The sequence below is a fragment of the Orussus abietinus genome, unplaced genomic scaffold (genome assembly GCF_000612105.2).
Source record: "Orussus abietinus isolate OABI.00-Male unplaced genomic scaffold, Oabi_2.0 scaffold56, whole genome shotgun sequence".
NCBI lineage: Eukaryota > Metazoa > Arthropoda > Insecta > Hymenoptera > Orussidae > Orussus > Orussus abietinus.
The window spans coordinates 158,568-182,107 of NW_019394240.1; the positions used below are offsets into that span (position 1 = coordinate 158,568).

At 43.0% G+C, this 23,540-nt stretch overlaps 1 protein-coding gene across 2 annotated transcripts in view; it reads right to left on the reverse strand.

Moving 5' to 3' along the window:
- The window catches only part of LOC105700271 (AT-rich interactive domain-containing protein 5B), a 109,736-nt gene that overhangs the window by 6,613 nt on the left and 79,583 nt on the right, over nucleotides 1-23,540 (reverse strand). For both annotated transcript variants that reach the window (XM_012425950.2, XM_012425949.2), the window contains exon 3: nucleotides 439-919. In XM_012425950.2, the coding sequence (XP_012281373.1) occupies nucleotides 439-919 (481 nt within the window). The remainder of the gene's footprint in view (nucleotides 1-438; nucleotides 920-23,540) is intronic.

The following is a 23,540-nucleotide window of genomic DNA, read 5'->3' on the forward strand; positions in this document are numbered from 1 at the left end:
CCACGTAATCGAACCGTCAACAAATAAGACAAGGGATGGCCCGGAAGACCCATTCAACGGATTTACGATGCTCAGTACGCGTTAGCGTGTCGCGCGGGAAGTGTGCTTTAGTTCGGCGCGCCGACGCCGCGCGGCGCTGCCGGGGCGAAGAGCGGAGTTAAACGCAAGAAAATGAAGAGGAATCCCGACAACGAAATAAAGGGAAGCAGTTATTCTAAGGAAAGCATTGCCCACCGATGAGACAGCCAAAAGAACGAGTAGAAAAACAACGAACCGTCCCACACATAAATATTCCTTCTCCGGAGCGATTACTGCCATTATCTAACGAAGCTCGCGTAAAAAAGAGTGCCGCGTAAATTGAGGAAGGGGTGTATATAGAGTGACCCTTTTATAAACCTTTAAAATCGGTAAAATATTGAAGAGAAGGGGGATACTCACCCAGGTGGTTGCAAAGCATCTCGTGGGTCTCCAGGTCGGGGTAGTCGAAGGTATCCCTGCAGAAGAGAACCCTGGTGCCAGGGAGGGCGGTGAACCCCCCAAGGGCCGCAGCCACCGAGGAGCAGAGCCAGGACTGCCCCGAGCCCTCCAGCCTCCGGAGGAGGGCCCGGTACCTACAGTACCTGGGGTACGAGAGCACCACCACCCTGGTCTGCAGTCCGCCATCGAAGCGCTTCCCGGGCGCTCCGGCGATCTCGAACTCCTTCTGCTGCTTGTCCACGTCCGAGAAGTCGATCCCGGGGTCGGTCAGGACCTGAGGCTGGGTCAGGTCGTACCTCCTGGGACTGCTCTCGGGCGACGAGGCCGGCGTCGGGGGGAACGCCACTTCTCGGCCCCAGGACCACTCCAGGCTCGGCGAGAGCCACGTAACCAGGTCGTGGACTCGCACCACCACCTTCTCCGAGATCGTCAGCACCTCGTCCTGAAGAGGTAAGAAAAGGCAAAGGGTACAAAACGGGAATCAGCTGATCGGCCACGTGGATATTTGGTATGTTTATTTTCCCCTTTATTCTAGGCTACTCCTATCACTTAGGAATTTTTTGTTAACAATATACGCACTTTCATGTGTGTATTATGATTGCCCTGAGAAGGGAACGTCATTGAACCAAAACCTAAAATGTTTTGTTAATTCGTATTTTAATAAACGTCAAAGTCAGCTGATCGATCCGGCATGCCGTCGTTTCGTCAATAATAATTTAATACGTCCTGCTAATACTATGAATATGAGATCCGATGCTCGATATTGGACATTCGATGTCGCTAATTGGTAACTATTGGAGGTTCGATGACTGTCAAAGCCCAATATTCGATAATTATCATAATGGTTCAGTAATCATCGAAGCTCAATATTTGCCGAAATAACCGGCTGCTCAAACTCGGTACTTGTCGAGTGCTGTTTATCGATACTAATCATTTATTAAAATAGAGGATGTCCCGAATGAACGTAAATAATTAGCAAACTTCAGAGCTTGGGAATTTTGAGAAAATTAAGATAAATTCGCAAGGATTTTTCATACCCCTAAAATGTTCGTAGCATTAAATTAAGACTCCTATTATCTGGATCTACGAAAGGGGATTCTTGTAAATCAAAGTTGCCTTCTAGGCAACTTTGAATATCATTTTTCCTCCGTGTCTCTTACAACAAAAGACAGTCACCAAAGAAGCCACTAACGGCGACATCGAATGCGCGCATATCCCGCAAAGCATACACGTTGTCGCAATTCCCTTACTCGAGTAAATTTCCGAGAATCCCGAACAATGGGTCCCGGGAGTTTCTGGGAATGATTTATTTTCGTCCTAACCTTGAGATCGACGGATAAGGAAAATAATGCCCGAGGAGAAAGAGGACGGTCCGAGCTAGGAACTCGACCGGCCTGGTAAGAGACGAGAGCAAGAGAGAAAGAAGGGAAAATTTAGCACCGGCGCTTTGACGTTTCCTTCGATCAGCTGATCGCCAAACGGTCCGCCGATGAGACCCGCATTATCGACAGTGGAGTCTCGGCTCCTTACTTTACCGACCGCGTTCAGCTTTACGGTCGATTAGCCGACAGCTGGCGTCTCTTAGCGGGAATCTCCTGAACCTTTAATGTACCGTATTTACTGCGTATGTGTAGCATATACCTGTATAGACATGTGTAACTTCCTGAGCATACATGTGTACGGTGCGTTTACTGCGTATGTGTAGACTGCACGTTGCATATGAAAATGCATAAAAAAATCCATTGATACGGTGAAAATACTCATTTTTTTCTGTCACGTACAGGAGAAAATGAAACGTAAATGCGGTTTTAGTGTCTCCGCCATTCGGGGAATATTTTCAACCCCGTCAACCTATACATTGAGATTCTTCAAACCGAAGAAATATTTCTTTAAATAGCGCCAGTGTCTATGGCGAGGTGCACGTGTAAACTGCATGTGTGTAGGCCGCGAATCTGGGCGCGTGTGTGCATCGTACATGTCTCAATACGTGTACGCGTACATATGCGTGTATAGAGAATTGACGGGGACTACGGTTTCACGTGCATATCCTATTACGCGTCATATATTATGCACGGTATAACTCAGGGTTTATGCGCCGACCATAACCGGCGGATCGTTATTTAGTTGCAGGCTTAACGATTATTTTACAGTCCCTCGGGACTCTTAACGGGCCGCCCTGTGATGCCGGATACCTTCGGGACACTGTATAAAACGACACTGTATAAAACGACACTGCCAGCCGGGATTTCATTAGTTTATTATTTAGCGTGTTCAGCGCACCCGAGAGCCGATTTGGCTTTGTGTTTCAGGGTACACAGTTTCGAATTACGAAGTCGAGAGGAATTCCTTAGCCGTTGCGTAATCGCCTTTTAATCAGCCTGAGAGGAAATCATTAAATGGACACAACGATGTCTTCCATTTTATTCAGGGTTCCGCGGATCGAGTGAATAATTGTTATCACGCGTTGCGTTTTCCTCCGGTTTCTTTCGTAATCGGGTGAAATCACGGTTCCCGGAAATTTCTCATTCGTCGCGAGGACTTCGGGATAAATTAATATCGTTTTGTTATTCACTGTATATTGAATATCCGGAGTTTTGGGTTACCTCGAGTGCCGCGCGTTAAACCTCGGATTATTAATAGTTAGCTTTGCCCGCGGGGATTACACGTCACTGGTATTTTATTATCGCTCATTAGAATTAATATCTCCATGTATTGCGGGTAACTCTAATACGTGGGATTTCGTTATTGAATTTCGAGCTTTGGTAGCGGAAAACGAGGGGAATTAATATTTCCGGTGGCTGGGAGAGAGTTTTCACTTAGGCGGGGAGTAAATTAATGCCGAATAAATTAACGTCATTGTCGAGCCGCGGATTAAAAGCAACAAGGAATCTCCGGTAAAAATGATTATTTACCTCGCAAAGTAGAGACGGTACTCCTCTGATTTAATCTCAAACAGCCAATGTTAATCATTGAAATTTCTATCGAACACGTTGCTACGGTCGCTACGGAGTAATGATATTTTTATTAATAATTTCATGGTAGGCAGTGGAAATTTTAAACAGAGTCGCGACTGTAATTAACAAGTTTACATTGAACGGACGGTAATGTTTTCCCGGAAGTCGAAGTTTACGGGCCCAAAGGCAGTCCTCCGTAATAACTGAAGTTTTAACAGTGAGACCCGCCGAGCAGGCGTAACTTTAATTAATAAATTTATACCGAACAGCCCTGGGTGTTTGCCGAGTTTACGGGCTGAAGAGGCAGTACACCGTAATATAACTCAAGTTTTAACAGTCAGATTGGCGAGCATTACGCGCACACCCCGTAGAACCTTAGAAGGGCGTGTAAGCCGCGTTTACACGCACTTCGCGAGAATCCCTCCTCGGCCCCGGATAAGCGATATCTCTTTCGCGGCATCCCCCCCCCGAAACTTCCCTCGAATATCATTCTCAAAGTTTCCGGAAACGCGTTTTCCGAGGCTTCGTTTCCCCCCTCCCCCGTTTTATCCTGTAAACGTCGTTTCCGCGCTTCTCGTGTCTCCTTGCGTTGCGCAATCCTGTTATGTAGAACGCTCATGACCGCAAGAAACGCGCCGAGCAGTCATGAGGAAATATTTAACGTCGCGCGAAAGAAGAAAAAAAAAAATGGAAAATAGTCATGCAATCGTTTTACGCTAATTGCGCTAACGGCCGATCGGAGGGAAATTAATGTGAGGAAATGCGAGGTGGGGGACGACATCATCCAAAGAAAGTCCCTTAGTGAACTCTTAGGAGACGAGTAAAAAAAAATAGGGATTTTTCCGAGACGTGTAAGAAATCGTGGCTTCTGATAAATAAGTGGAGGAGACATCGGAGCTTCTTTAAAAGAGAGTGATTAATCGTAATGAGTCGTCGGGAGGAATTCATTGGAAATTAGGCGACGAGGTTTAGGAAGGGCGACTGTTTGTTTCGGAGGGAATAAGGTAAGCGTAGACCCGGTTTTTACAGGGACAGGTTGAAAATAGAAATTAGGTATTGCACAGGCGCGGGAAGAACAAGAAATCACAAAGCAATTCAAGGAGCTTGTGAAACCGAGTGGGGGGGGGGGGGAGGGAGCGTGGAAAAAGCCGAGGCGAAATTACACGAGACGCGTTAAATTACTCCGCTTATCCTATCATTTCGTGGAATCAATGAACGAGCTTTTCATTTCACAATCATCGAGCGAAGAAGAGCTGGGCCGAGAATCGCTCGAAAAAAAATCTGTAGGATTTCCCAAACGCTTAAAAATGAAAATGAAAACCCGACATTACCTAGAAGAATCGACAAGCAAGGCATTACTTCGAAATATCGAAAGAACACGTATTTCCGATAAATTTATCGCGTGATCACGTTTTCAATTTCGAGGAAAGGAGAGAGGGAGAGAGTTTTGAAAAGGGAGGGAACGATAACACGGCTGGAGATAATGCATGAAAATAATTCGGCCCGAATGTCATATCCCTCGTACGGGGAGCGTTTTATTAACCGTAAATCAATCGAGGAAAACGAGATTAACGTTTCATTACTCTCGAGTAACTTGCACACACGTCGGGTAATGGGACGGGACGAGACAACGCGGGCGTGTTCCTCGGGGCATAAAATCTTTTATTAGAGTTGGGAACCACTGGGACCCGGGTTATACTTTCATCTTTTAGTCCATGCTCATCCGTAGCTGTACCCCACCCCCCCGCCCCGTCCTAACTACTACTTCAGTTCTCCGATAGTAGTCCCCCTACTATATTCTTTCTGCCAGGCTGGTGCTCCCCCACCCCCGCGTTGTCTCTCTTGCCCTCGCCCTGGTCTACTAGCGCGCTCTCTTTCCAGCACGTATCCGCGTCTCTTTCTTGCCGGCGGAGCTCCTATCGTTCCCTCTCTTCGTTGAGTATATACCCCCGTCTCTTTCCCACTCGCGAGGCTTCGTATCGCTCTCGCCCCCTCGCCCTCACCCACCCGCATGATGGCTCCGTCCTTCTCGGGCACACCGCCAGGTGCATCGCTCCGTCCTCCTCGGTCTCGTCCGCGGACCCTACTGTTCCTCCTCTCTCGGTCGGTCGCGCCATCTCTCTCGCACTCACGGTGCGTCCCAGAGCCTTCTCCTTCTCGCGCCCGTATATACCCTCCATGGCTCGGTCTTTGTCGCTCTCACGAGGCATTTCCTCGCCCCCTCTTTCTCGCTCTTCCCCCGACGCCCCGTGGAAGAAAAACTCGCTCCGCGTAGAAACACGCGAAAGAGGAAAGACAAATACGGGAGCGGAGATCACGCACTAGGCGAGATCTCCTTGCGAATGGAGCCCTTCGAGTTATACGCGGTACTTATGGGTATATCTATGTGTACATCCACCGCAGACGCTCAGGGGGCAATGAGACCCAGTATCTTATTAGCTGTTATGAGATTACCGTCCGGAGTTCGGCGATCGATCCCGGACCCGCAGCCGCGGGTCACCGTCGATAATTATCGGCTCGCGATCCAGATGGCGGGGGCGGCCAACATGGCGGCCGAAAGGAACCGGCGATGGCCCATCTCGCGGAAGTAATGATCGATTGTGCGCGACTGGCTCGGCGGATTTCCTTGGTTCTTGGGAAAAATGAACATTCTTTCGTGAACCAGGCCATGTGCTCCATTGAGGCCGATTCTTCCCGTAATTTTTTTTCAGTTAAAGGGGAAAATAAAAGCCCACCCATGAAGGAAGATGATGCATTCAGAACGTTCGGGGTAGCAGAGAGATTCGCAAGTTAACTCTCTTCGCGAGCGAAGACAAAGATCAGCGGAATGGCTCCCTTGATTCTTTAAACGAGCTTTGCCGCGAACAATGCGTGGCGGTAATAATAATAGTGCATAAAAGCGCGATTATGAAATGAGCTTAAACTGGGAAAATTGTTCGAGCATCCGCGCGGCTCTTGGCTCGGGATTTATTATATCTCCCGGCATTGCTCCAAAATATACGGAATGAATGTAATATTATGCATACCTTGAGATATAATTTAACAAATGTTCGGAGCAATGATTAACTAAGTACCATGGCGCGGTTTTAACCCGAGTTATTACGACCCGCTGTGCTAAGCTTTCTTTTTTTCTCTCTTGAAACTCTCAGTTCTTCTAGGGGACTGTTGGTACATCCGATAGAGTTTACCGACACTGTTTACAGTCTTTACAGCTCGTAAACAGGGCGATCCGTCTATCCCCAGGAGTCCGGAAGTGAGTTACCCTAGCGCGGGGTTGGCACGTACGAGAATCTGGGTAAACGTCCACAAGAGATACGAGATACGATGCATTTAGAAGATCGAACGGTGGATCTAGGCCAATTTAATCGGGAAATTGGGAACTGCAACGTCGCGTATTTCTGGCCTCCCCGAAATCCATTAAACTCATAGCACACGCGATTATCAGGAATTATCAGATGTCGTTAGCGATACATTTTTTACTGCACTTTTGATCCAAACGGATGGCTAAACCGAGATGAAAAATCCCATTTAACTGTAGAAGCACCAAAGAGATACTTTTTTAATTCAAAGAAAAATTATTCCAGTAAGGATATTACCTCCACTTAACCTTAAACCAGTCAATTTAAATTGCGACGCGTCAATAGGCAAAACAACCACAAAAGGTTGAATTTCATTTCGTCTATTTCATCTTCCTTATTCTTCGACACCCTTTTCAGCACCCTAACGAGTATAACCACTCGGTTCATAAATCTGATATGAGAGATAAAAAATGGCCAGTTAATCCGAGGATCGAAAAATATTAAATCTATTTTCCCAAGGAATTGAGGAAACGTCTCGCGGAGATTAACGCGACCCTTGTCCTCGGGAAAATTGCAGGGCCGAATTTTCCGGCGGCATTTATCCCCGAGTTCATGAAATGAATTTCCGCGCCGGCTGAAAAGGCGGGGAGGCGAAACTTCGCGGCAAAGTACGCCGTGTTCCTCGTGCATTAACCCAGCACACACAATGCGCCCTAAACACACGAAGCCCTAGCGACATGTAACACCCTGACAAAAGCGAACATCCCCTCTCTCTGTTTGCCCTGGCGCGCCGGTGGATGCGCCTACACACACGTCCAGAGATGCAGCGATGCACCGGGGCGCATCGAGCTGCGCATGCACTCGACCAAATCAGAGTGAAAATGTGTTTGCTCGTTGCTATGGCGATTCGCTGCCGCCCTAAACACATCGATAACCTATCAAATCACCAATAGTGGTGGATGTCGGGCCAAATATTGCCTGCAATGTTTCCTTGTAGAGCACCCGGGCGAACGCGATGGGGCTGCTGAAAGCGTCGACGCGATACCACCATGTAAATGAGATTTCGCAGTTTTCCGCTGTTGTTTTTTTTTTCATTTTTTTTTTCATAAGGGATATTTTTGAATTTCTGAACCGTTTTTAGAAGGGAAATCACTTAACCCTGTATAATGACAGGTGACGCTGAAATCACATTTCCATGCATCTATATTTATAATTCTCATTTGACGTTCCCGGGGAAACTTAGGACCTTATTGTCATACCTCTCCTTTGTAACCAGAAAAGAAAAAAAAAAGAGTGAATTCTCCCTAGACGTTGTATTTCAAAATCTGGATTTTCCTGTTCGTAATAAATCCATGAATTCATTTAATGAATAACTTTACATCGCGATTATGGGATCGGTTTTTTGTACCGGTGATTAAAATCGGAGGGGGATCGGATTTTATGCAAACACCCTCTGGAAATATTAATAAGTGTCTTCCATGGGTATGGGGGTAAAAAGGAATATTAATTCGTTGATGGAGAGGCGATTAACGTGTCGTTAAGTAGCACGTGTCGAAACCGCTCGGGTACAGGTACCGATACCTCCGTTCAATGCGAATGTCGGTGTGACTAATTGCACTCGTTGCGACACTCCTATAAGGAGTGGGGAGTATTTCTTTGCGGATTAGCTTTGGACATGTGTACGCACTCCTTTGCGGGGAGTACTTATGTACGCACATTCGTGGAAGTAAGATGTCATCGGGGGAATTGTGATCGATTGAGAGGAGATGCCCTGTCGCGCGGCGCGATTTCTAATTAAAATCCGTCGAGTGCACGGCTGCGCAACGACCTCGTTTATGCGCGCACGTCCTATGTATATAATTGCGAGATAATAAAAATTAGAGGCCGTGCCAGTGCTATACTGCAGTTGACATATTCGCCGAGCGTACATAATACATTCATACGCGTACAGAGTACAGTCGTGGCATGGAATACGTGGCGTGTCATGTCAGTGGTGCTCACATGTGCGATGTCAAGGAATAATTTTTTTTCTTTTTTTTTTTTTATAATTTCGTTACCTTCATAATAACATAAGAAGCAGCGGCTCGCGTACGTATAACCGAGGATTACGAGAGAGGATTAGAAAATATATACGTATAAATGTATATTACCATTTTGTGACGATTACTTGAATTATTTTTTGGGATATTTTCGAGACAGAGGAGATTAATTCAATATACGGATAGTGAATTTAAGGCGTATCCGTTTTTTAATGCGGGACGCTCGTTACCGGGTATATTATTTTCCGGTGTTTCGTCGAACATGAGAATTGAGAACCGTCACGTTAACCATGGCATAAATCATTGTTAGATTAAACCCTGGAGCTTGCGGAAGGTGGATGGGGAAATGGTACGCTTTCACGGAATATACGGTGATCCGAAAATGCGATCTACATTTCCCACGGGACTTCTTAATTCGTTCGTTTCGAGTGCCGTATTTCGCGTTCGCGTTCCGATACGAGCAACCTTTAATTCCCCGCGATTGAAAAAGAACCACGCTACGAAATGATAAAAAAAAAAAAATAAGAGAAGTAAAGAAAAGGCAAAATTAATTAGGCGAATTTACAAACGTGTCAGGATCAGTTGCATAATATTGATACATCGATAGGTCGCGAGTAATGCCGAGATAAATTTATTAGTGCTGTTTTCTACTTCAGAATGCTGTTATAATTGCCGACCTCGGCGGCGAATTTCATATGTGACGTCAGCAAAGTCAAAAGCAATTACACAACTGTACAGAACCGCTCTCAGGGGGCAATTGTACAGTACTAGACGTAGCGCAATTACGAGCCTTGTACGAAAGTTTGACGACTGAGAATTTCGTACTATTAACGGCAACACGCGGATGGTTATAGTCGTACATAATATTGTGTATATTACGTAAATATATGTGTGAGTAAATTTCTTTTAAAAAGATGACTGATAGGTCGCATAAGCAGAGTCGAAAGCACTGCATGTACTGCAATCGTAAATTTTACATGGGCACCGATTAAAGAAATTCATACAATTAACGTTAAGCCCCAAATTTTTTTGCAGATAAAATATAAATATGTATCTAAGTGGATTTCTTTATAGAGATGACTGGCAGGTCGCATGAGCAGAGTCGAAAGCACTGCATGTACTGCAAAATTTTACATGGGCACCGATTAAAGAAATTCATACAATTAATATCAAGCCCCAAACCTTTTTGCAGATAAAATATAAATATGTATCTAAGTGGATTTCTTTATTGAGATGACTGGCAGGTCGCATGAGCAGAGTCGAAAGCACTGCATGTACTGCAAAATTTTACATGGACACCCATTAAAGAAATTCATACAATTAATATCAAGCCCCAAACCTTTTTGCAGATAAAATATAAATATGTATCTAAGTGGATTTCTTTATTGAGATGACTGGCAGGTCGCATAAGCAGAGTCGAAAGCAATTACACAAGCAGAAGCGTCGCGAGGGACAACGAAGTGGTAGTGATAATGCAGTCACGAGTATTCCATGAAAGTTTACTAGTGGTGCGTTCCACTTGAAAATGTAATTATAACTACCCATCTCAGCAGAGAATTTCATATGGTTCAACGCCAAGGCGTGCATGTAACATTCATAAAGTTAATTTAAGCAATTTAAAATTAACATCTGTCGAAAGTTCGGCCGTATTATGTTTCGCCCGGGCATATATGGCACACGTAGCCTGTAATCAAACTTCGGAGGTGACAGGCGGTCTGACGTTTGTTTGATTAGTTTATCGCTGGACTTTAATAATACGTTTGACTTTCGATCGCTCGAAAGAATACCGGCGTGTCACCGCGATTCACGTAACTCCGCATTTTTATATCGCGCTGGTACGCTAATCACGATAAGTACGCATTGCCTTGAGCAATTGTCTTTTGCAACCGAGTGGCAAAACTTGGTAATTGATATTCATACTTCTTTCAATTGAAATGATGTTACGCAATCGGGGGAAAAAAAAGAAGAAATGAAACGGTACGCAATCCCGGTATATAGTTTTTATTAACATCGTTATCGCGTTTATTCCCGGAATACTTGTATCTCGCGATTTGTCGGAAAATAATGAGACTTTTGTCAGGATATATCGTTTCAGGGCTATGAATAATAGTTTAGTCTTCGGGTCCAACTTTGAAGTGCACTTTTAATCATTGTCCTTCGAGAGCAGTGATAAGTACTGGCAGGTGTTTTTCTTTTTTACGAGGTTTTTTTCTTTTCTTTTTTATTTTACTTTATGAATTTTTTTATTTTATTTCTTTTTTATTTTACTTTACGAATTCTTTCGTTCGGGATCTTTACTTGAAATTGCGCGCGGCAAACTTTACGAATTTCTCGATTTACCGGGGAATAATTAATTCCCAATGGGAACCGGCCGCATCTCATTGAATTTGCAATAAATTAAATCCCTCGAGAACGAATATTCGCGGAAAGGGAATTATGGAAAAATTGTGCATATTTCAATCGGACTTAACTTTTAGCCCGTGAGATAATGTCGCGATTTCCCAGGATCCGAAATCAATATACTTCAGTTGGGCATCATTTTTAGTCGGTAAAATAATGCCGTCGCAATTTCCCGGAATCGGGATTCGTGCATTTTAATCGGTCTCATCTATAAGTCCGTAAAACAATGTCGCTACGATTTCCTCGGATCTAAATCCGCAGATTTTAATCGGGCTCAATTTCTAATTCGCGTGATAACGGCCATCGGCAATCTCCCCGGATCTAAATTAGCGTATACTTCGATCGGGCTCTATTTTAATCCGCAAAATAATGATCTCCCGGAATTTACTTAGTCGAATCGGCGAAGCGTCCGATCTCGATAGAAATATTCGAACCTAGTTGCAAAGCGCGGCAGTCAGCGAAAAGCTCGCTGATTCGGATTGCACAATGGCGATTCCAATGCGTCCTCGCCGAATGGCTGAATTAATGATAAACATCCAATTAGCGAAGTTCGAAATTAGAGCGCGTCACCACCGATTTCCCGAACGAACTTCATCCCTTGGGGTGAACAAGTGAACAAGTACCCACGTGGTGGATTTACGTAGAAAATTCCTTACCTCATAGATATTCATATACAGAAGGTATACATGCAATCGCGTGTATATTTCAAAGACAATTAATATAATCGGCAAATCGATTTTCGATCGGGATTTGTTTCCAGAAATTCCTCCCCTCTCTTCCCCCTTGTGGAAGGATTCGACATTAATACTCTGAATTCAATTAAAAGGGATTAATTGGGATCGCAACTTCCCCTGGGATATTCCCCCGGTGTGACGGGAAATTCATATGAATATCTTCAATAAGCAGTTAATGGAATTTTAATGAATTTTCGTCAATCAAATGTTGTTGCTCGAGATAATAAGGCTCGTTTCCAAGAGATATCCGCTCTCCTCTGGATTGGTCAATGAACAATTGGACAATTAAGAGACGCTTTTATACGCCCACGATGTCGTTACGAAGACTCTTGTGAGGTCGTATGTTGGATACCCCAATGAATGGATTTATTCTTCCTGAGCTTAGTTCGGCACGACTCTACTAGATTTCTTTTTTTTTTTATTTTTATTTTTATTAAGCTTTGATACCAGTCATAGAAGATTAATTTCCTGTTATAATAATTCAGCGTTATGCAGGGCGCAACATACTTCCACGGGCGGAGAAATATTTCGTCGTTAATATTCATTTCATTAGGAATATTTGGTAAAGGGGAATGTACTCATGCAAATGAGAGAGCGTTAAATGGAGAGTGCAGAGAGCACATTTCTGCAGAGAGTACACGCGATTTCAGCGCTGACACCGGAAACGAGCAAGTATATCGATTCTGTCTGAAATGAAGGGGAGCCCCGTTTTGCCCGCATCAGTTTCGTCCGGTTTATTGAATCAAAGAAACTTGTACGGCAATGAAAATGGCTTCCGGCATATCCGAAGCTGTGGAAATGAAAAGAAAAGCTCGAGGAGAAATAAATTCGAGAAAAATGGCAGCCCCTAGTAATTTCCTATTTAATTGAATTTATGGAAACTTAACCTCCCGGAGGGGAATAAGGTATAAATAAACGCGGCGCTTCTCAGTAATCGAGTGCTTGATTAAAAATTTCAAGATAAACTGAAAATAGAAGTAGCAAGTTCATGGAAAATCTTGGATAATAAATGGCAAACAGGAGGGAACGATCGAGCTTGCTGGAATGAACAGGTTTTTCGTATTTAGCCTTGATTTGCATTTAAATTCCCATCGGGTCTCCCTCTAGGAAGTAAATTGGAAAATCACTGTTTGCATTCAGGTGATTCCGATTAAGCCGACTCTCGTCATTGCGTAATTATTCATAAAAACGATTAATCGCAGTCGCGAGCCGTTCCGAGGGGGGAAATAATTCCCTGTCACGGGCGATTATTAATTAATATATTTAATTACCCTCTTTTGATGTCGGCTCGAAGTTTCCGTCCCGTTGGCTCGAGGTGTATCCCCGGAGATTCACCGGAAGTTACAGATTGCGACTCGAATATTACGCGGAAATCCCGTTAGAGGAGAAAGGACGGAGAAAATGTCTCCCAGTCACTTCCGATCGGTTCGATACGTCTCGAAGAGGTTTGTCAATAATTCCCTGCAAGTTATTTCTTCCCCAGCTTTGTTAATCATTTTCTGCGAATCTTTTCCATTCCGGGCTTTATTAATAAACCTGCAGTGACTTCCGCTCGGCTCGATGCACTTCGAAGAGGTTCGCAAATGATCCTCTACGAGTTTTCAATTCCCAGTTTTGTTAATAAACCTTTGCAACATTTTAGCCCTTTTACCTGTCAATACAGTCGGTTAGTTATTAAGAATGCAGCTAAATTTATTACCGAATGTACAACACGAGGATATCGAATTTTCGTGACGATTATACCGCGGTTAATGAAGTATCATCTGAAAGATACAAATTGAAAAACAATGTTAACAAAGGGATGAAAATTCCGGGAATCGCTATTTTAATTTCATTATTAAAAGCAAGCCAGACAGAGGCTGGGAAGAATTTCCCCCCGTGGGGAAAAACATCGCGAAAACTCAAAACCGCGTCGCGCGGAATCCTCGAATACATAACGTATGGAAATTTATTCCCGGTAATTTTTTATTGGTCATTCGTTAACGCACACGTTTAACAGTGATTTATTTGTATATATCCACGGTTACGTCGATTTAAAATTAATTTAAATAGTTTTAATATCCATTCCGGTGTTCTTACGTCAACTGAGAATGGATTGACAGGGGAACAAGAATGAGTTGAGAGTCTGCATTATTTATTAATCATCTGTAAATGCATCAATTGTTTTTATTTTCTTATTGAGTAGCCTCGGGTCGCAGCAAAAACGGATTTATCCGAGGAAAGGAATAAGTTCAATCAAGGTCGGAATTATTAGAGTCAAAAGCGTAACCACGTGTCTAGATGTGTCAAATCGTATTACCGACGAAGGGGGCGAGCAGTACATGTCCAACTGCTACGCCATTGGGTCTCTATTGACTTTCGATTTACAACAAGACGAAGGAAAGGCTACGAAAGCCTGACAGAGGGGCAAAATGAAAGAAGGGAAAAGAAAGGTTAGGGCAAAATGGAGCGAGGGAAAATATATGTCCGCGAAGTATCTCCTTCGAGCTTTCTTTTCCCTACTCTAGGTACGAAGGAGTGACATTGACAGGAAGTAACATGACACATCGTGAGGGAATAAACTTTCCAACCCGTTGCACTTATTCCAGACAATTGAGGAGTTAATAAATATCTATTATGTTATATAATGTTATGTAATATTAATTAATATCCCCTGCATCATTAACACGTGACGTTGCACGGAGATTGTATCGGCTTTTATTACTAAACTACACATCAAACATTTATTCGAATGTTGGGGTTAAAATCAAATAATCATAACTCGCATTATTAATTTGGCAGTTTGTCTTTAGATAACGTCGACGGTGAAGATAAAAATTAACGGGACAAACCCGTGATTGTACAAGGGAATGATTATCTATTTATTGGTTTACTTCTTCAGTGTCGGATGTGTTTCTCATTTTTCTTAAACGTCGTTGCATATTATTATCAATCCTCGTGTCTTTCCAATTTCATTTTCCAGGCTTGTAATTAGCGATAAATGATATCCGAGTGCATTACGCAACGATTGGGCAGAAAATAAGTTGCGTAATGGTTTCTTACATTGCGCTGTATGTATGCACAGCACGCGACGATAGTATTTCCCCGATAATGAGGAAATTTAAACGGAGGGAATTCCTGACGGAATATTGAAAACTAAATTAATAATAATAAAAAAAAAAGAGTAAAGGGAAAGGGGTTTACACGAGTTGGATTGATTATATTATAAACATCTGATGTTCTCGGGTTTGTTTGCAAGCTCGACATTGGCGAGGGGGGTCATTATCATTATGGAGTATCAGAAAAATAGTACGCTCCTCCTCGCTGTAACATTAATCTCCGGGTAAATTAATGAGCTCGAGGTACCTTCACATTATAAACCGTTTACTCCTAAGGCAAGATATCGATTAAGTCTGGGGTACAGCTGCCAGTGAAATCTCGTGAAATCCTCCAAGTCCCAGAAAATCCTCGAAACCCGATGAAATCTTTCAAAACGGCGCCAGAAAGGTATTACGGACATTTGCCAAATGTAGGAAATAAAATAATCCGAGGTTTTACCGGAATCTCGTACGGAGATTGATATTTCAAATCCATATTTCATGAACTTTACGTGCTACCTCGTAAGGTAAGTCTTGAGTCATTTTAGCAATCCATTTAATTCCTACCATTATTATTCTAGCACGTAGCCAGTAAAATATTGAAAATAAAAATCCCATCTACGGGTTTCCTAACCTCAATTACGAGATCTCAAGTGAGTTCCGTACAGAGATTAATCCTTAAATTGAATACTCAACGGTCTAATAATAACTACTATATCTCGAAATATTAAAACGTTTAATAAAAATAATAATTACTATTATTATTGTAACAGGAGTTGATTTCTAATTTTCGAAATCGCGTTCCACAACCCCGAGGATAATTCCCAGCTGAATCGTAATTATTTTAATCGATACAGAGGGGAAGTAATTGCGGAAAAAAAATTTAACAAACGGCCTTTAGCATTTATCGTCTTTTGAGTCGCTTTGTGTTTCAAAAGCACCTGTTTCATTAAAAAGTTGACGGTAACCATTATTCGATTTTCAAGTAGCGGCATTATAAGTCCTTCGATTTTCATTGTTTTATTTAGAGATATTTATTTCGCCAACTCGGTGATTATTTATCCGTAGGGGGAGTTCTCCGATTTCCAAAGTCGCAATATCGCCTCGGAGACGGCTCGAAGTTTTTTGTCGATAGCGCAATATCGCGCTGCAGTGCGAGGAATGCGAAATGAAGTCGTGACAACGGCTTTAGCTTGTATTGCGGCCCTTTGGTTCGCTTTGGCACGACTCGAAGGGGAGGCGAGGGGGTTGAAAGGAGGCCAGGGGTTGTTCGGGGTAGCTCAGGAAATGTTAAAATGATATGAAGCCTCCTAAGGGATGTATTCCATGTAGGGGAAAAAAAAGAAGAAGAACAGCGACCGTATACAAAACTGGAAACGTAAAAATCTCCATCTGTCCTAGCACAGGGTGTACAGGACTTTGTCGAATACGTGAAAAAGAACTTGTCGGATTTATTTGACGTTTTCTCTGCATTTCATTGTATATATTTCTTGGATAAAAATACTATTTCTCGGCGATTTTGAAAAGGGATACCTCTTCGCGTGACGAATTGAGAGGATTAATGAAATTAGTGACGAGAGAATAGAAAAGAAATCGGTGGGTTTCATCGAATCGGAAATTCCTGTCGGGTGCAGATTTTTAACCTTTTGAACGCGGAGCCATTTCGACATACGGGCGAAATTCCTCTGACCGTGCAGGCAATATTGGACCAAACGTCGGGCGCCTTTAGGCGCTCTTAGTAGCCAAAGGGTTAAGAGTGGAAGAGAGCGAGACAGATGTAAAAGAAAATTGCAGAAGAAACGGCGGAAAGCGGGACTTGTTTATGTACGTTTCTTTATCGCCTTTTCTATTCGGACAACGGCGTTCCGCGAAATAAAGCGATTTTCATATTTTCTTGACGTTTTATCCTGCCTCCCAGAGGTGTAATGTCTCAAGTCCAGTCAAGAGAACGACAGATTAATATACGACCGAGGAAAATTCACGAGAGAGAAAACCGAAGAAGTCACGAGGAATATTTACATTCCTCCCGATAGCTGTCGCTCGTGTAAACAGACTTAGGAAGGTTACGTGCTTATGCATTAATATCTGCCTTTTATGCAAATAATTTTTTTTCTTTTTTTTTTCCCACTTATTACGTACCGAGAAGAAATCCTTTTTGGGAGTTGCAATTTCTCGACGAGCAGCGTAACATAAATTACCGTGGCCACTTCGACGAGACCTCTTCAATGTGATTCAACAAATCAGACCAATATCATTAATTACCGCTATCGTGTTAATTAATGTAAAAAGTGAGCTTGGATAACTGATTACTAAAATCGCAGAAAAAAATACTGTACTTTATCCTCCAAACCCTCATTATTATGTGTAATTTGTCCGCATTAAGGAATACCGCGCCGAAAGTAATGCACGCTTGCCACTTAATATTCATTATTCGTGCAATAAAGTTCGTCATTAGATCGTTTAAGCCTCGCGAGTATTTTTTTTTTCCCGGATTTCAAAAAGCGAGTTAACCGCGTAAACATTATCGGCCACTCGTAAAGTCTTATCTTCGTCGTTCCCCTTTTTCTGACCGTCCTTTATTTTCCCGTTCGGCTGATAAAGTGCGGTGCCTATTGTTTTCTACGTGTTTTCGTAAGCAGTGCAATGTCTTCGGTTAAAGACAATCTTCCTTCTCGGCGGATTATTCTCCCGTGGAAAGGCGGCGTTTTACGGCGGGGTGAGAACCCCTGGGCCGAGTCACGCCGCAGGAATAGCTACCACACTAAAGTTGCATGACTGTGTAATGTATGTGGTCTATTATGTTTGAGACTTATAGAATAGCTTTCAGGTTGAAGAACGTAAAGGCCCTGTCGGGACTAAAACTCGGCCGGGAAGTTCCCGCCTCGAGAGTGGGTACTTTAAACGCGTTAGAAAGTAACTTCGCGCGTTACGGCGAATCGAGAATTTGACAAGTTTGAAAAACCGAGTTATATTCCCCGCAAACCACCTAGGGGAAAACGAAATTCGACCAATCTTCGCGGTGGCTTTCGAAAATATTTTTAGCTCCGGACGTGGATTTCGATATTCCTAGATTTGCTGCCCCCTAGTAGCACGAAATAATTTCCGGACATGTTTTTTTTTTTTTCCTAATCCTTGCTAAATATCTCAAGCGACAGATTTTTATAAGATGTCTCGTATATTTCATTTGGATATATCTGAAATATTTTTTTCGTGATTTTTTTCCGAACGTGGATTTCGATATTCTTAGATTTACTGCCTCTTACAATTAGTAGCCCGGAGTAATTATCAGACATGTTTCTTTTTTTTTTTCGTTTTTGTAATCCTTGTTAATTGTCTCCAGCGAAAGATTTTTTAAAAATGTCTCGTGGATTTCATTTGGAGATATGTACAGTATGGTTGAGAGAATTTAAAAGAGGAGTAGGGTGACAGCTTGAAAGAAAAAGAAACACGTTTTAGATAGATAATGTACACTTGACGATAAGGCAGGCGGCATTAACGTCAGGTTCGAAGTCGTAACAATAACTTCCTGTAGCGTTATCGGGAACTCTGTCGCGTTCTATTATGCATTATTTACCAAAAGCCTGTTATTAACTCCGGGCAAGCATAATATTTTCCACTCCCCGTAACCACAGAACTTAATACCTCGACGTCCATTTACAATAAAACGGGCTCTTCGAAAATGTATTAAAAAGAAATCTCTTCCACCTGCCCCTCAAACCTCTAGAAGCGAACTAACATAAATAAACCTACAAATAATGATAAAAATCATCCTCAACCCTCATACACGCGAAATTACATATAAAACAAGATATAATAAAAAGACTTACATTTAAGCATCTAAACCTAGAAGATCCGTACGTTAGATTTCGTTACCAAATTCGCGTACATGGGAAATATAAAAAAATGATAGTATACACAGCAGGGATAAACATTCATAAGATTTCATTGCAGGGTGAATTGAAGTCAAAATTAAAAAAAAAAAAATGAGTTTATCAGTTATTTCACGGCATATTATTTCAAACGAAATTAATTCAATGAAACAAAAAATATATGACTTAGACCACTTTCATAATTATGGGCACATATGTACGATCTAACCTCAAAATCGAGCGGAATGATAAAATGATGTCGCCTGCCGGTTAATATTAACAAACTTGTTATTCGAGTGGGTATTGACCATTATTGTCGTTGTCATTAGGAGTGCCGATAAATCAGGAGGTGGCTCGTTACCGGCCGTTTGGAGAACTGGTTTACCGACCTTCCCCCTATCCTTCGGGATACATCTCGGACGTATTCCCGGTTCTCGATGTGTGCACGGCTCTTTTTGCCCCGCGAAAGAGGGATCGCGTTGTCGTCGGCGGACAAACTTCGACTCTCTTGAGTAATACACGCACGCAAGTAAATACGTACACGCGTCGTTATATATCGGGCCCGCACCGAGCCTCGAGAATGTCAGGGCTGGCAATATGTAATGCTCGGTGAACTATTTATTACGTCGACGTAAACAGCTTAACGCGTTACGCCTGCGTAAAACCTGTAAAATAAAGGCGGAAAGGGGACGTAAATATCAATTCCGTCCGATAACTTAATACCGACGTTTACTCGTGATACATCCTTCCCTAAGAGGTATTGTTTGCACTGTTAAAAAAAAAAAAGAAGGAAAAAAATTCATAAAATTTTACCACGTAAGGTTGCAGTAAAGTTATAAATCCGACGTCTTAATATTGAAGTGGTATACGTTTATTGTGGGATGCTGAAATTAAGTTATTAATTATTCGGCATGATTATCGTCCCCCGAGAAGTGCAAGTTCGTCCGGCCCTGAGGAGGCCGTTTTGCAGTACCTCGCGAGATGTCAAAATAGAGAAAAGCAAACAAAAGTGGTGGTCGACACTTGACAGCATTTCTCGCGGGTTAAATCCCACGAGAGAAAGACCGAGACGAAGAGAGAGGAAAAGTAAGGTACGTAGAGGGGCAAACCTGCGTAGGGAAAGGGAGAAAAGAAAAAGAAAAATCCCAAAGGGAAAGAGAGGAAGAGAGAATGAACAACTAAGCGAGACCTCCCTCTTTCTTTCCCGCGAAATTTCGTAACTCACCGAGTAAGCGATACTTAATTATTTTATTACCCTTATTACTTTAGCTTTTCTCTCTGTTTTCCTTTTCTCTCTTTGTAGACTTTCCGCACAGGGGCGAAATAAATAACCGCGCTGGCCGGCCCTGCCGGGCGCAGTCCCGGCCGGATCGAGTCTGACATTTCTCATTTTCCAATTCAATGGGAATTGATGAAATAATGCAGGAAACCCGCTGCTTTTATACGAGGGCCAGCCGCAGGGAGGGGCCCTCGTTGCGCATGTATTACACCCTTTGTATGGGGATGTATTACACTCTTTGTACGCACCTCGTACGCCCCGCGCGCTCGGGACCCAGCGACACGCGAAATTCAAATCGACGTTGGCCGGAAAATATTCGCTTTTTGGAAAAACGCTTCCCACAAAGTTTGTCGAGCGGAAGGCGACGCGGATATTTTTTATTTGACGTTTTTCTCCAAGGGCGACGGGGAAGGAGCTGAGGGACGAAACGTGGCGGTGTTTGTTTGCGAAGGGCGGAGGTATCAATATTTGTGTACTGCGGGCCGAGTATTTTTCGACACCCTGTATACGTCTGAATAATACATCCTAGGGAATCATGCGATGTCAGGGTCACAGGAGCTGCTTTTATTTCGGAAATCCGATCTCGCACTTTGCGCTCGTGTCGATTCCTTTCTGACGTAAGCGCGGACGTATCGATTGTTCCGAGATTCTATAATTATTTTTTTCGACTACCACCCGTTACTCCAATTATTTTCCATTAACAGCTTTTTCCTCACCGTGGCAAGAATATTCCCCGGCGTTTAAATTTCAAGATTAATAAACTTCCCTGGTAATTCCAAGAGAGGTAAGAACGTTCTTCGGAGTTTCAATTAAAATTACATAATTAATAAACTCCACTGCCCGGTAAATGCAGATTTCCTTTGAGGCGCGATGCCCAGACTCTCTTAAATATTTATCTCGCGAGTTGGTTCGGCTAATCGAATTATAAACGTAAAATAAATATTTTATATCTCCCCCTTTCAGTTCTCGTCCATTCTGTGACATCTATTCTAATATATGACATAAATTTATCACAGGGGAATGGAAATAAATCTATGATGTGTACGCATGAAGGTACGCATTATCATTAACGAAATGCTCCGTTAATTCCAACAGCCTCGGGTATATTCATTTATTTACCATTTGCATAAAAAGCCCCGCCCGAAAACGAGGGTCGATTCTGCGAGTCGCCTCGGAAATAATGGAGGAATCGATTATCGGCCATCGGCGATAACCCAAACCGAAAGTCCGGTAGAAAATGCATTCGTTACCTCGAGGGGGGGCACATTTCGAGCGTTTCGGGGGAAATTGGGGAATTTCATTTTCGACATCAAAGCCGGGGAACGAGTGCGCGCATCTGCACCGAGTATAACTTCGCGTACACGTGCGCACTCGGGAATAGCAATGCGACGTTTATTCGCTTTTATTTGCATTTCGATGTGTCTTTACCGACAGGACAGTGTGCCTTTTCAATTCGTCGAGGTTCCTGATAAAATAAGCCTGGAAACGCCGACGGGTGGAAATCTCAAGCAGTACATTGTTCACGTACATCTCGGGCCGTGGGATGACTGATAACGCGCCGATAAAAATCAATACGAATTTTACTCTATTTCTACATTTTACCGTTTAAGTACCGTAAATAAAGGTCCTAACTGGGCAAATGAAAGGGTCCTCAAGAGGCGCGGTGTTCGCCTAAGTGATAAATAAAAGTGACACTCCAAATGGTACATCCTCCCCACTACCGTGTAAAATCGACGAGCCGTTAAACGGTAATGATATAATTATTAAATGAATTTCCACCGAGCTGGCGACTGTAGCCCTTTTTTCCAGGACTCCCCGGGGAGTCGGTGGGAATTTCGCTCAATCAAGTCCTCGGTTGTAATTCGCGTCTCTGCGTCGGTTATTAAAACTTTAATCATTTCTATTTGAGCATACAGTCCTCTCGAGAAGTGCGCCGGCCCGGTGGTGTACTTCTAACCCTTTCCTCCTTTTCTCCCCCCTCTCCCCCGCGAGTCACTCCTTTTACCGCGCCTCGTTACGATTCGGAGGACGTACAGGGTGCCGCAACAGTTTCCCCTCTATTCCTAATGATCATTCCGTGGAATTAAACGATTAATACGATTAATACGATTAATAAATAATTTAACCCTTTTACCGCGCCTCGTTACGATTCGGAGGACGTACAGGGTGCCGCAACAGTTTCCCCTCTATTCCTAATGATCATTCCGTGGAATTAAACGATTAATACGATTAATACGATTAATAAATAATTTAACCCTTTTACCGCGCCTCGTTACGATTCGGAGGACGTACAGGGTGCCGCAAGAGTTTCCCCTCTGTTCCTAATGATCATTCCGTGGAATTAAACGATTAATACGATTAATAAATAATTTAATCCTTTTCGGGCCTCGTTACGATTCGGAGGACGTACAGGGTGCCGCAAGAGTCTCCCCTATATTCCTAATGATTATTCCGTGGAATTAAACGATTAATACGATTAATACGATTAATAAATAATTTAACCCTTTTACCGCGCCTCGTTACGATTCGGAGGACGTACAGGGTGCCGCAACAGTTTCCCCTCTATTCCTAATGATTATTCCCTGGAATTAAACGAATAATGCGATTAATAAATAATTTAAGCTTAAAGGGAAGAATTTAAAATCGAAGGAAAACCTTTTTACCCCTTACGGGGGGGCGCAAAGGTATCTCTTGTAGAGCTAATTACTAATTACGCATTCATAGGGTTTAGGGGGAAAAAAAAGATACGGGGGTTTTGTTAGGAGAAATGCGGCAGGCTCGTTTAGATTTGTCTGGTAATGCGTTTAATGTGCGCGCGCACGCGCGGACGTAAATCACGGCTCACGGAAATGCGCGCGCACGTACTGTACGTACCGTACGTACCGTACGCGTGACGTACACGCATGAAGGTGCCTTAGATGTACAAGGGAGATGGGAAATCGCCATTGCCACCGTACCCGCCATTATGTCTCGAGCATGCAATTAATCCTCTATCTACATCTAAATACAATGCGGAGTGCACTGCAGATGCATTCATATATGTAAACAGGAAATTAAAAAATAACAGCCGGATTTCCTCCGCTCATCTGGACGACTGAATTGGCTGGGCCATTTTCAAAATTTCGAACGCTTTATCGGGTTAATTTAGTCCAGTCATTTGGCGTTATCATTTAAGAATTACTCGTTATCGGGGAAAAGCGAAATGAACGAATGCTCTTTATCGTCGCCGATATGTTTCCTGCCAATTCGTTGGAATATTTTCTTCACATAATTGAGCATTCCCAGACCAGTGGAAGTATTTAAAATCTGCTAATTGTACATATTCGTAATGGCCAGGGTTTATTTTACGATATTGCCTGCTCCTGTATACGCAGACATTTTTTCGTCGCACTGTACATTTAGCAGGGTCTCG